Raw genomic sequence first — 12,296 nt, 5'->3', positions numbered from 1 at the left:
CTAGACTCCACAGTTCTCTCATGCACTGTTGTAGCCTTGATGCGACCGCAGTGTCAGGTACAGCGTGGCTGCTCGTTTGCTGTCTGTCCAGTGAGGGGAGTGAAAGCTCCTCTTCATCCTGTGCATGGCTGTCGTTGCAGGCACCTGGAGTACAACAGCCTGGTAGAAGTGAACAGCGGCTCCCTCTACGGCCTCACGGCCCTGCATCAGCTCCACCTCAGCAACAATTCCATCGCTCGCATTCACCGCAAGGGCTGGAGCTTCTGCCAGAAGCTGCATGAGTTGTAAGTGTCCTCGGCTCTGGGCTGTGGCAGTGTTTTTAGACACTGCTTGGAGGTGAAAGTGCTAGGCCTGGTTCATTCCACCACACAGTGGCCTTGGGGAGGGCTCACAGACAGGCCAGTAGCCCTGTCCCCAAACCAGCCAGGCCCAGAGTGGAACCCTCAGCGATTTGAGCCCAAGTCCCTTCCTGATCTCCCCTTCACTTCCTCTGCATTTGGATTAGCAGGGGCTCCAGGAGTAGCAGCTAGGTCCCTGCAGGGAGCCTTGGCCCCCAAGGTCCTGTTGGGTTTGGAGACAGTTCCAGGGGTAGAAAGTTCCTGGAGAAGGGCAGCTAAGGCAGAGTGCTCACAGGAGCCATTTTTGAGAGTGACTGTGTGTTAATGGCCACACCAAATAGCATGTGCTTCTTCAGTGAGGGGGTCATTTGGGCTCAAACAGAGACAGTGAAACACTGACTGTGGATGAATTTGTGTCCTCGGAGTCGCCACCTTCCTTCCTGTAGATGAGCTGCCCAGGTTCTTGGCCCCTTCCCTTTCTCTGTTTTGCACCGCAGTGGCCTGCTGGCATAGGCTCCTGTGCAGTCGTGTGCGTGCTTAGTTCAGAGATGTGTGGTGTGGTCCTCTTGCTCCTTTTGGAGATTTCCAGACAGGGGTCCCAGGTTGAGACTGAGAACTGAGCTTGTCTTGCCCAAAGTTCTGAGATTAGTAGTGACAGACTGTTGTCTGGGTAGCGATGGGCAGTGGCCCTGGCCACCCCATCATGTCAGGGTGGGGTTATTGGACAGTGAACGCAGCATTCCTAAGGACTCAGAGAACATCTTTACAAGTCTATAGTTTGTGTTTTCACTGTTCTTTCCATTTGATATGCTCCAGTTTAGTCTACTGGGTTTCTTTATTTTTCACAAGAGTTGGGTGGGTTTTTTTTTGTTTTGTTTTTTTCTTCCTTTTCTAGGCTTGGCTGTTGGAAAAAGATTCACCCACTGAAGTGAATGATTGTTAAGAGTGCCAAGCGCTCAGTCTGTCCTGTCTCTCTCTTGACCTCACCAGGCAAACTCAAGGGGATGCGTGAATCTAATGTGGATTCTTGCAGCTGGTGTTTGTGTCTGGTCTTCTGTGTTCTCCTCTCTCTCCCTGTCCTTCCTTCCCTCCTCCTCCCCCCCTCCCCCCAACACACACACACACACACACACACACACTTGGAGTTTATATTTTGGTGACTCCATCATTATCTAATGCAAAACACAGTGGTCCTGCCTCTTTCCTAACTTTTCTTGGATTCTGTGAGTGTTAACCCTTTGGTTTCAGCTTCCTACACTTCAGGGCCTGCAGTTGTGCATTCCATGTGGTGCTGGATGGCTCCTTTCAGGCTCTGTAGTCAAGCTGTGACCCCACCAGGGGACTCCTGGTTTTGTTGGTCAGGGCTGGGAGGTGTGGGAAGCAAGAGAGGTATTTTAAGTCCCCGAAGCCTGAGCCAGTCCAATTCTTAAAGTGAGGGGCCGTCCTCTGACTCACCAGTGTATCGTGGCCCCAGGGATGGCATGCTGTCTTCTGCGGGGTCTGGGATCCCCTCTCTGGCTGGTGGAAAGCATGAAGCCCTCTTCCATGCCCTCTAGAAGGGGCAGCAAAGATCACAGAAGTGCGCTTGAGCAGTCCTAGCAGTTTGCACCATATCCAGGTAACCTCAGAGGCAGATTTGGGATTGCTTCCCAGCATGTGTTTCCCACCCCTCCTTTAAGCTAAATTCTTTAATTGCAGGTGAGGATATAATTTTGATCTCCTGCCAGGTCTATTTAACTGACAGACACCCTGACTTATTTGTCCAGGAGGGAAAGAATGCTGCTCCTAGCCGCCTTTAAAAGCTCATTAATCTTCTCTGAGTTTATTTTCCATCTTCCTGCCCCTGCCCCAGCCCCAATTTTTCAACGATAGATGACCAATATGTCACGTAAGCAACCCAGAGGTGCAGGAGTCCTGGGAGGAAGCTTTGATTCTGAGGTTCAGGCAAAGCATGTGCTTTTACCGCCTGCAGTAGGGGGATCATGCTCTGAAGTCCATGTGGATGGGGGCAGGGAGGCCTGAGCAGGAGCCTCCTGCCCTGGGGGAGTTGCCCCATTAAGGCATGAGGCACAGGTGTGGTTGTCCCACGCAGGGGCTAGTGGTGCCCTCTGCTGGCAGATGCAGGGAGTGTGACTGGGGCTCCCTGGCTTGCTGCAGGGTCATCTCCAGAATCCCAGGCTTCTGCTATGAGAGAAGTCTTTTGTAGCCTGAATCAGGAGCTGCCTTGGACAGCATGAAGGCGCTGGAGCTTGAGAGTTGTTGTGTGTCATGACCTTGTGTGTAGTCTTCACAGTTTAACAGCCACCCTGGCCCCTGCGACCTATGCACCCATTCTAGGAGTCATACTAGTGTGTTGGGCACTGATGAGTTTCTAGCTGCATGGCCACTTTTACCCCCAGGATTCTGTGGGTGTGGGTGCGTGTGCATCTGTGTCATTTCCCACTGAAACCCAGCTGACTGTGGCCCGATTTCCGGTGGGGTGGAGTTGGGGGGCAACCACACTAGATGGTGACATTGCTGCCCTCCCTTTCCTCAGGGTCCTGTCCTTCAACAACCTGACACGGCTGGACGAGGAGAGCCTGGCCGAGCTGAGCAGCCTGAGTGTCCTGCGTCTCAGCCACAATTCCATCAGCCACATTGCGGAGGGTGCCTTCAAGGGACTCAGGAGCCTGCGAGTCTTGTACGTCTCCCAATACTGACAGGATAAAGGGGTCCCCAGTGGGGAGAGCAGAATAGAGCAAACCATCTGCTTTGTTGAACTCCATTAGCCTTGGCTTCGAGTCAGAATTGGATCCAAAGCTGGCTTGCTCTATGTGCAGAGTCTCAAACTTTTATGTAATCAACTGAAAAAGAACTGGTTAAGCAGAAAAATCTCTCATTCCCCCAGGATGGTGCCTAGAGAGGGATGGCAGCTCCTAAAAAGTAGTTGTTCTCAAGCAGTGATGCCCACATTGTGCTGGACAGGATGCTGGCTCCTAGTGTTGGAAAAAGCTTCCCCACACTGAGCGCCTGGTGCAGCCTCCAGTTCGGCAGCCGTGGGTCAGTCTTTCCCATCTTGAGTCTTCAGCTGCAACTTCCAAGTCCTGAATATTTTTTCTCTAAACCATGGGAATACTGCAGTGCATCTCTCATCCGAGCATTTGAACTTCTTCAGCATAACCTGTACCAAGATGCCTCCTTTCCAAAAGCAGCACTTAGGGAATCCTGTGTCTCTCCTTGTACCTCGTTGGGGGTCAGTTAACAAAGTGGAGGTGCTAATGCCATTTCCCTTGAAGTCCCTAATTAGATGGGGTTGGCAAAAGTGGCTGCAGGATGCTTTTCTGAGGCTTGTATAAAACTTTTCCATGGTTGGCTTCATAGAACTTCCAAGCACCTATCAGCATAAAACCCCCAGAGAGGGGCATGCGGGTTTTGGAGGACAGTGGTGGCGGGTTCTAGGGTCTCCTTCTCAGGCGTAATCCACTGCACAGAGAGGGATCTGTTCCAGTGTGACAGGGAGGGAGGCCTTTGCACTTGCACCTGGCAGAGCCGGCTTTAATGTGGAGCCATTGCCAGGGAGTGTGAAAGAGGCCGGAGCCAAGCTATTCAGGCCAGGTCAGCCTGTGAGCCCATACAAGGCCCAAATAACAAGGCTGGGAACATTCAGACTGAGCGGGCCAGAAAGGAGAGAAAAACTTTGGCAGCCAGGGCTAGGAGCAGGGAGACAGGCACACAAAGCCACAGCCCCGGGTCCCTGGTCCCTGGTTTTTTCAGTATGCAGATGATAGGAAGGAACCCATTGAGAGGAGAAGTCCCTTCCAGCAGCAGAATCTCCACTATTTGACCTTCCTGCTGTAACAAGAAACGTCACCGCCAGCGTTTCACTCTTCAGTCAGAGTTGCCCTCTCTGCTGGCAGCATTGATTCCTGCTGCAGCTTCTCACAGGAGACGAGAGTTCCTTTTCTCTCCCTGGCCTGTGTCTGCAAGGGCTCAGGGGGGAGAATTTAAGAACCAAGAACCTTGTGGAAAGTTGGAGAGGGCAGGATGGGGGCCTGGTCGCCAGGTGTGATGTCTCACCTGGGCACTGTGACCTGCTCCTGGAAGCTGGGAAGCCATTGAGTCATCGGCCATGGGATTTGCATTGTTGGAGGGGCCTGGGCTGAGTTGGCCTCATCCCGCTGATCCTGGCGAGTGGGTCACAAGTCTGACTCAGCACCCAGATGTCCTCCCTGGCTCAGAGTCAGCGCCCTGCAGGCCTTGGGAGGAGATGGGCTCCGGGCTTCAGACCCACTGGCTGGTACGGAGGCGCCCACGGGCCAGCCCTGTGCCGGGTCTCTTTCTTCCACGTGCTTTCTGCAGTTTCTCGGTCACGTCCAGAAAAGGGACTCTGGTTGGTATGAGAGCAGACGGGAGCCTTAAGGAACCTTTTGGGTTGATTCTCAGTGCCGGGGCCAGATGTCCGCTCTCTCGGGGCAGAATACGGACTGGGCTGTCTGCACCACCTCCCTTCCCTTGAGCGTGGCCTCCGCAGACAGGGAGGCAGGTGGAGCCTAGGGAAGTTTCTTGTCTAAGGCATGTGTCATCTTGGTTGGAAGGCTGAGAAACAGGGCTTCCCTCCCAGGGCCACGTGTCTCTTCACCCTACGTCCCAGCTGTGCCTCCAGGGTGCATGCACCCAGGGGACTTCAGCTTCCGAGCAGCAGGCTGGGTGAGAGTTTGCTTTCCCTTCACGCCCCGACTGCTCGGTGAGCTGCTTTCTGTCCTCTCCCCAGGGATCTGGACCATAACGAGATTTCGGGCACAATAGAGGACACGAGTGGCGCCTTCTCAGGGCTCGACAGCCTCAGCAAGCTGTGAGTATCCGCCGCACGGAGCTCCGCCGGCAAATGCGCGGGAAGACACTTCGGTGGGAGATGTTTCTGTGGCGCCCCCCGCGCCTCTCTGCTCTGGGCCCAGGCAGAAGAGAGCTGGCTTTTGTTTGGGGCAGAGCTTCTTTTGTTTGGGGAGAAGAGTTTGAAGAAGAGAGTGGGGGACACCCCACTCCTCGCTGGCCAGGGGTCTCGTTGCTGGCCTGGGTGTTGGGTTCTTGGGGGCTGGCAACCCGGCGTTTGGCGGCTGGTGGAGCTTCTCTTGGGCTTCACTCACAACTCACATGAAAACTGCTGAATTTGCTGTTGCCCTTGGTACAAAGGAGTCTTGCCCTGTTACTCAGTTTCTCAAAGTTGTGTAAAGGTCAGTAAGGTGTGAGGGCGGTGGGGCTCCTGTCAGTACTTTCGTCATTAACCGTCATCTCAAATAACTACGTCATTTCCAAGGGTCGTAGTAGCAGCTATTTTGAATGTATGGTTTGGGGTCTTTTTCTTTTTTTTTCCTAGCTAGCTCCTAGATTTTGCCAGTTAATCTGCCAAGCACCTGTGTGTGTTGTACCTAATGATCTCATGAGGGCAGGCTCTGTTAGGCAACCTCTTTATTAGTTGAGGAAAGAGAAGTGAGGGGATTTTGCCCAAAACTACACAGCTGGCAAGTGGCAGGCTCAGGATTTGCTTGTTTGGCTCCAAAGCCCACGTTCCCTCCCCCTTGGCCCGCCCTGTTTTCTCTGCGTGTAACCAGCACTTTCTGCAGATGCCACTCAAGGACCATGCAGGAAGGGGGACGAGAGTCATTATTACTGTTTACTAGCAGCTCGGAGGGAAGATTGGAGGAGGGTAAGACAGAGAGGACGGCCGCCACTCGATTCCCCCAGCCCGTCCCCAGTGACGGGGAGCTCAGCAGAGTGCGAGTGTCAAGTAAATATTTGGAAAGCCCTAGTGGAGCTCGATGATAGAGGAGAGCCTGTGGTAGGGACAGTCTTTTTATATAGTAGATGCTTCTGATTTGTTTTGAAAAGCGTGGCTTTTTGCACCTTTTTATGTACGAGGGTCCTGCTTAGGAATAAGCTCTGTTGGCTGTCTGAAGAAGGTACTTCTTGAGCGTCCTGTACTCCAGCAGCATGTCGGAGATGCTTATCAGTGATTCTTCTCCTTATTGTCCCTAAAACAATGCTGATCTTCCCCAGCCTTTAACCCATACGTGGCCCCTTTTTATCCCATACGGGGCAAACCTGGGAAGAGCCAGAAGTACCAAGTGGGGTGGGGCAGAGGCCTTCTTAGCAAGAAGAGCTCCAGGCCTGGGATGTGGCTGCTGAGGTGTTCAGCACTGGGGCCACCACTCAGCATAAGCCTCCCTGACCTCGGCCATAACCGATTGAAGGGTGAGGGTGGTGAGAGTGGGCAGCACTGCCAGGTTCCTCGTGGGGCGTGTCAGTCCGGAGGAACCTGGAGCCGTTTCCTGGGTGTCATGGCTTCCGGGAGGCTCTGTCTCACTATAGAAGGCCCGTGAGGTGTGCCTGGCCCTGGGTCGCCTGGGCTTCCAGTGCTGCATGAGTCCGCCACTGCCTTCCTGAGTGCCCGCCCTCTGTGCCCTAGTGCCTTTCTCCTTTGTCCCCCTGCTGGACTAGGCTCAGCACTTCCACCTGAGCCCCAAGAGGTCAGCCCAAGCCCCTGCTTTCCTCACTCACATAATGTTGTTTGTAGTGAGCTGGTCCTGAGACTCCTGGGAACTTGTTAAAATCTAAGCCTCACCCCCCCCCCGGCCACTGAGTCAGCATCTTGGGGCTGGAGACTCTGTATGTTTGAAAAAGGGTGAGAGAGAAAGACATGCATCCAAATGGGGAAGCTGGGACAATAAATAAACAAGAATTCCTTAATATGATTAAATATATGCAATCACTTATTTAAGTGTGATGCTATCATGGTTATGTGGCAAAAGAAAAAAACGAATCATTTTCTTCTTGGATAAAGAAAATGGTATGATGCCTGTGATTTAGATTCCATAAACTCCTGCTGGGTTTGAGAACGGGCAGTGGCTAGAGGTAGAGATGAGGTGAGATTGGCACGACCGGAGGAGGATTGGCACTGTGTCACGGGCACTTGGGGTTCAGGATACTACTCCGTCTACCTAGCATGGTATGTGCAAATTTCCACATTGAAAGGGAACCGGAGAAGTAAATGCTTCTCATGTGATCCTGGTACACAGGGCTATGTAAAAACTGCTGTGTTTGGCCTATCACAGGTGTTGAGTCGATGTTCGTTGAATGAAGGGAGGGACAGAGGAAGAACCCAGTGCCTCTTTGGTCCCCTCCCCACCCGCCTACTCAGAACATTCCAGGAAAGCTCTGTGCTGTGGCCCTGGCTGAGAGAAGTGACCACAGACAGCACTGTGTTGCTCTGTGGGAGTGGCCCAGTGCCGGCCTGTTAGGATCCACTGATAAGTGGGGTGCGTGTTAGCACAGAGAAGAGCCGCCCCTCTAGAGCAGCTGATCCGTCCTGTGGGGAGTGCAGCCAGTGCCTGAGTCCCTTCATTTGGTGTGGGTTTGTTTTTGGAGAGCTCAAGGAGCTTGTGTTCAGGGTCTGCCCTAGGATGGGAAGGTAGAGACCCCTGCCTTCACTGAGTTACTCAAGGACCTTGGGTCCTTCCCACCATGCAAGAGGTCAGACCTAAATTAAAATGTTTTCCAAGAAAGGGAGATGTGAGCAGCAGAGCCATAAACGGCCTCTCTGTGAATTTGGGGTGGATGCTGACCTGCCCTTAATTTTTCCAGCTTATGCACACAGCTGTGTTGGAGAGTTCCTCACACTGGAGCTTCCCAGCAGGGCGAGAATGTTCCTAGACCCCAGCACATGCCTTTCTTCCTAACTTGTCTGGGATTCTTTCGTAGACCCACTCCAGGGCCTGTTTCCAAATGGTTGTGCGGTTCCCGGGCTGGGGCCTGCACGATGGCACAGAGTCAGTACGCAGGAGGGAAGGGAGAATTTCTGGATCCCAAATTACAGGCAGAGAGGAGCAGTTAGTGACCTGGGTATGCAACTTCCTGCCCAGTGGTTCCAGCTGGCTCCATGGCATTCCTCGGAGGGAGGGGCAGAGTCCCACACAGGGCACATGGGAAGGGGCATGTTTGGGGGATCTTGCAGAGCTGATGTGAGCGCAGCCTCCATCCCTGCCTGTGTGGGGGCCGGGCCTGCAGTGGAACTCATTGTGTGTGTGGGTGGGAAGCGGGGGCTAGTGCACATGTCGCGGCTACTTCCAAGGACATGAGTACAAGGACCCACGTGAGCATTGCCCCCAGTACCTGCCACTTGATTTGGCAAGCGCTAACCAGGCCTTTGGAGCTGTTGGCTGGGTTGGCCAGGAGATGGATGGGAGGTTTGACAGGTGACTCCCGCAGGTCGCTTTCTGTTCCAGGTTGGTGCTGGGGAGGTCAGGCCAGGTGTCCCTTCTGAAAGGGAGCCCGGCTGTGGTACAGAAATAGTGTCCTCCCAGCCCATAATCCCGCCTCTCCTTTCTCCTGGCAGCAGCCTTTTATTAGAGCCATCCCAGTCTGCTGGCTGCAGCTCCCCGTCCCAGCCCCATATGTCTGCTGGGGGAAGGTAAGGACCCTGCCTAATCCACCAACAAGATGATTAGCCCCTGCATAATTGAGAATTTGAGAATTTATTTTATTGCTATTGTCACCGTTAAAAATAACAGCCTGCCCTCATTGTAAAACAGGTCAATGTGACTAATATTTAATGGATGAAATAAAGCGCAGCTTTTTCCTGGATCTCGTTTACAGGAGATTTCACTAAACAATTCAATGCGTTTTTACTGGGACCTGGGGCACACAGTGCCTGGGCGGGGGGATCTGAGTAAGCGTAGAAGTTGGCAGTGCTCTCTGAAGCGCTCGGGGTGCAGTGCCCCATGAGCTGTTACTTGCTGGCGAGTTTTGTGGTTAAAGAGCCTAAGTTAGCATGGCCATCAGCTTTTCTGTGTGTTTGGTTTATTTGTTTTAAAATAAAAGTTTCAGACTGAAGAGAGGTGTGGAAACGCTTTCAGAATGTGATTGTTTTCACATTCATGCAGACGGCCTGAAAGAAAGAAAACGCAGAGGGTCTCTGGCCCGTTTGCCCCTTCACCGTCCGGAGGCAGGAAACAGAGCTGGCTTTGTCTGAGGGCTGAGCTTGCAGTTAGTGCTGGGGTCAACCTGAATGGTGGCCCCCAGGGAGGGAGTCTGTTTCTGATGAAACGGAGGGTCAGGCAGCCCCTGTGGAGTGGCTGCCCTGGAAGCTGGCCACACGGACTGGTGGTGCCTCCCTCTGGCTCTGCTGTGAGCCTGTGTTTCCAGGAGGCAGCCTCCTGGTACCTGCCCAAGCGGTTCCCAGGAGGCCTGTTGCAGTCAGGAAGAAGCAGCGGCCCGTGTGGTGGGCAGGTCCCAGGCTGCCCTGCCATCTTTGGTTTGCTTCAGGGCTTATATTTCCTTTCTTTTCCTCCTTTCAGGAAGGGGCTGGGGCTTCTTGTTTTCCCTTATGGGTCCCAGTCTTAATGCAGGCTGAAGGTGGAGCTGGCTTCTAGTCCGGTCTCCTCCCCGATGCTAGGTGAGATCCTGGACCAAGAGTCCCCTTCCCAGTAGGGGGCTGGGCCAGATGGGCTTTCTCCAGGGGCTTCCTCTCCTGCCCACCTGCACCCCATTGCCTTGGACAGACCTGTTGACGCTGAGAATCACCAGGAGTTGGCTCCCAGCAATCGGTATTCTTAGCAAGCCTGTTAGATCCTGGTGTACCTTAAGATTGACAAGTCCACGAAGCTGATGGTCAGCACTGCCTTCAGTTGTTCCCTGGTAGTCTTCTGTGCCATCTGGATTAGAGGGAATGCCTTTGGTGGGTTCTCATCAGAGAACATGATAACGGGGAGGGGAAAACTCGATTCTCTTCATTCCCAGTGTCCACCCTAGGGGCTCCCCTGCAGAGAGACAAGCTTCCCTTTAGATCACACAGTGTGGTGGAGGAGGCACTCATTTCTTCCATGTGTTCTGCAGGGGCGCAGACTTTGGTTTCTGGGAGAACTCTTAACAGTTACTGCTAAGGCTGGGATCAGAGTTGCCTGGAGGCAGGAACCCCTTTTTATGAGCAGGCAGTCCAGGAAGGGGACAGGCACTAGCGATAACGTTGGAGGTTGGCCCACTGACATCATGTAACGTCTGGGGTCTGGCTTAAGAGCCAAAGCACTGGGGCATCTCCTGCAGGCCCTGAGGGGTGCCTCTCGTAGGCAGGGACACAGCTCACCATGGCTGTGTGCTGGCTGCCAGGACATCTCAGGTGCAGAGAGCTGTGGAGCCAGCTTGATGGATGCCTATTTTACTGTGTCCTCTTCTTGCCTCTTTTGGGAAACTTTATTCCCAGAATGCACTTTTCAGAAGTGGGTGGCAGTTTGGGGGTTTTTGTTTGTTTTTTGTTTGAGACAACATCCCGCTATGTTGCCCAGGCTGGAGTGCAGTGGCGCAATCATGGCTCACTGCAGCCTCCACCTTCTGGGCTCAAGCAATCCTCCCACTCAGCCTTCTAAGTAGCTACAACTACTGGTGCGTGTCTCCATGCCCAGATAATTTTTTAGATTTTGTAGAGACAAGGTCGCCCTATGTTGTCCAGGTCTCAAACTCTTGGGCTCAAGTGATCCTCCTGCCTCAACCTCCCAAAGTGCTGGGATTACAGGTGTGAGCCACCATGCCCAGTCATGGTCAGCAGTTTTAATTCCGAAGATTTTTCTTTCCTTTTTTGACTCAGCTTCCTCTCACTGAAACCATAATCATTCTCATCTCTCCATCACTAAACTTCACCACCCAAGGGTTGGTGGTCCTTGGAGAGAGACTGGGCCAGACAAGGTGATTTCTGCCTAACACTGGGAGGGGCCTTTTTTAGGCCAGACGGCACATGCAATTCCAGCCCATCATCACTATTAAATTCTAATAAAGATAAAAGTATTTCATTTCAGAAAGGGGAAGGCCTGCATGCCTCAAACCCGTAATCTCAGCGCAGGTCAGCTTTCCACCTGCCCCTCACTGGACAGACTTATCAGGTAGCACTACCTTAATTGTGTGTTTTCTTTTTCTTTTTCTTTCTCTCAACCCTTCCTGTTTCGCTCTCCTTCCCCGGCCTTAATTTCTGGATGTTTGGAAACTACAGGACTCTGTTTGGAAACAAGATCAAGTCTGTGGCTAAGAGAGCATTCTCGGGGCTGGAAGGCCTGGAGCACCTGTGAGTATCTCACCAGCCCTGCCCTGAGGCACAGGCCTGCCGAATGCGGCTGCCGGGGAGTTCTGCTAGCAATTTAATCGCATCTTTGTAAACTGAGAAACAGGCTATTTGGAAACACCAGCTGCTTCCTTCTCATTATGTCAGCTTCAACTTTGGCCTTTATGTTGCCTATGCCAGGAACAGTTACAGAACATATGGCCAGTGGATGTGCTCCCAGTTAATTCAGTTGGTATTTGGATAAATACCCTCCCCTCTCCTGCTGCGCAGCCTAACCCCTGCACTGGCTCCTTCATGGACCCCTGGCCTCATTGCCTCTTCCACCAACGCGCTTCCTCCTGGCCAAGCCTGTTGCCTCCATTAAAGCAGCTTAACAATGCAGAGTAGGTGCTGGGCTGAACCAGTTTGGTGTGGTTGCTTTTGAGACCCTGGGAGGAAGGGGACAGAGCCACCCGACACAGTCATGCTGTTGCCATCTGGGGAGGATGCCTCATATATGTGATTCTTAGTTTGTTTCCTCTTTGAATCAAGTTTGACTGTAACTCTGTTGGGAAAGGTTTTGCCTTGCTGAGCAGGCCTCAGCCCAGCTTTGATGGTGCCCTAAGGCTGGCTTGGCTCCTGAGTCATTCCGTGGGCTTGTGTTGCGATTTGGGAAACAACAGCCACCTATAGTAGTTAGGACGCAGGTCTGGCTAGTCCCTGTGGGTCATCTGTGAAACCAGGACTGTCCTGAAAACCCCTCAGGTGTACCTAGGGTTTCTTTGCATAAGTATGTATGTTCTGTTTCAGGAACCTTGGAGGGAATGCGATCAGATCTGTCCAGTTTGATGCCTTTGTGAAGATGAAGAATCTTAAAGAGCTGTAAGTATCTGGATTCC

The 12,296-nt window shown here is 52.8% G+C and overlaps 1 protein-coding gene across 5 annotated transcripts in view; it reads left to right on the top strand.

The window, feature by feature from the left end:
• The window catches only part of LRIG1 (leucine rich repeats and immunoglobulin like domains 1), a 121,761-nt gene that overhangs the window by 90,248 nt on the left and 19,217 nt on the right, over positions 1–12,296 (top strand). For 3 of the 5 annotated variants that reach the window (XM_004035856.5, XM_063703898.1, XM_063703899.1), the window contains 5 exons: positions 141–284; positions 2,875–3,018; positions 5,089–5,169; positions 11,350–11,421; positions 12,208–12,279. In XM_004035856.5, coding sequence (XP_004035904.5) covers positions 141–284; positions 2,875–3,018; positions 5,089–5,169; positions 11,350–11,421; positions 12,208–12,279 — 513 coding nt within the window. Of the gene's footprint in view, positions 1–140; positions 285–2,874; positions 3,019–3,957; positions 4,708–5,088; positions 5,170–11,349; positions 11,422–12,207; positions 12,280–12,296 lie in introns of those variants that run through there. The other 2 variants (XM_055383952.2, XM_055383951.2) reach the window with 2 other exon arrangements.

Source organism: Gorilla gorilla, chromosome 2 (assembly GCF_029281585.2).
Source record: "Gorilla gorilla gorilla isolate KB3781 chromosome 2, NHGRI_mGorGor1-v2.1_pri, whole genome shotgun sequence".
Classification (NCBI taxonomy): Eukaryota; Metazoa; Chordata; class Mammalia; order Primates; family Hominidae; genus Gorilla; species Gorilla gorilla.
The sequence above is the reverse complement of the archived record's forward strand: the minus strand, read 5'-3'. Positions and strand labels throughout refer to the sequence as shown.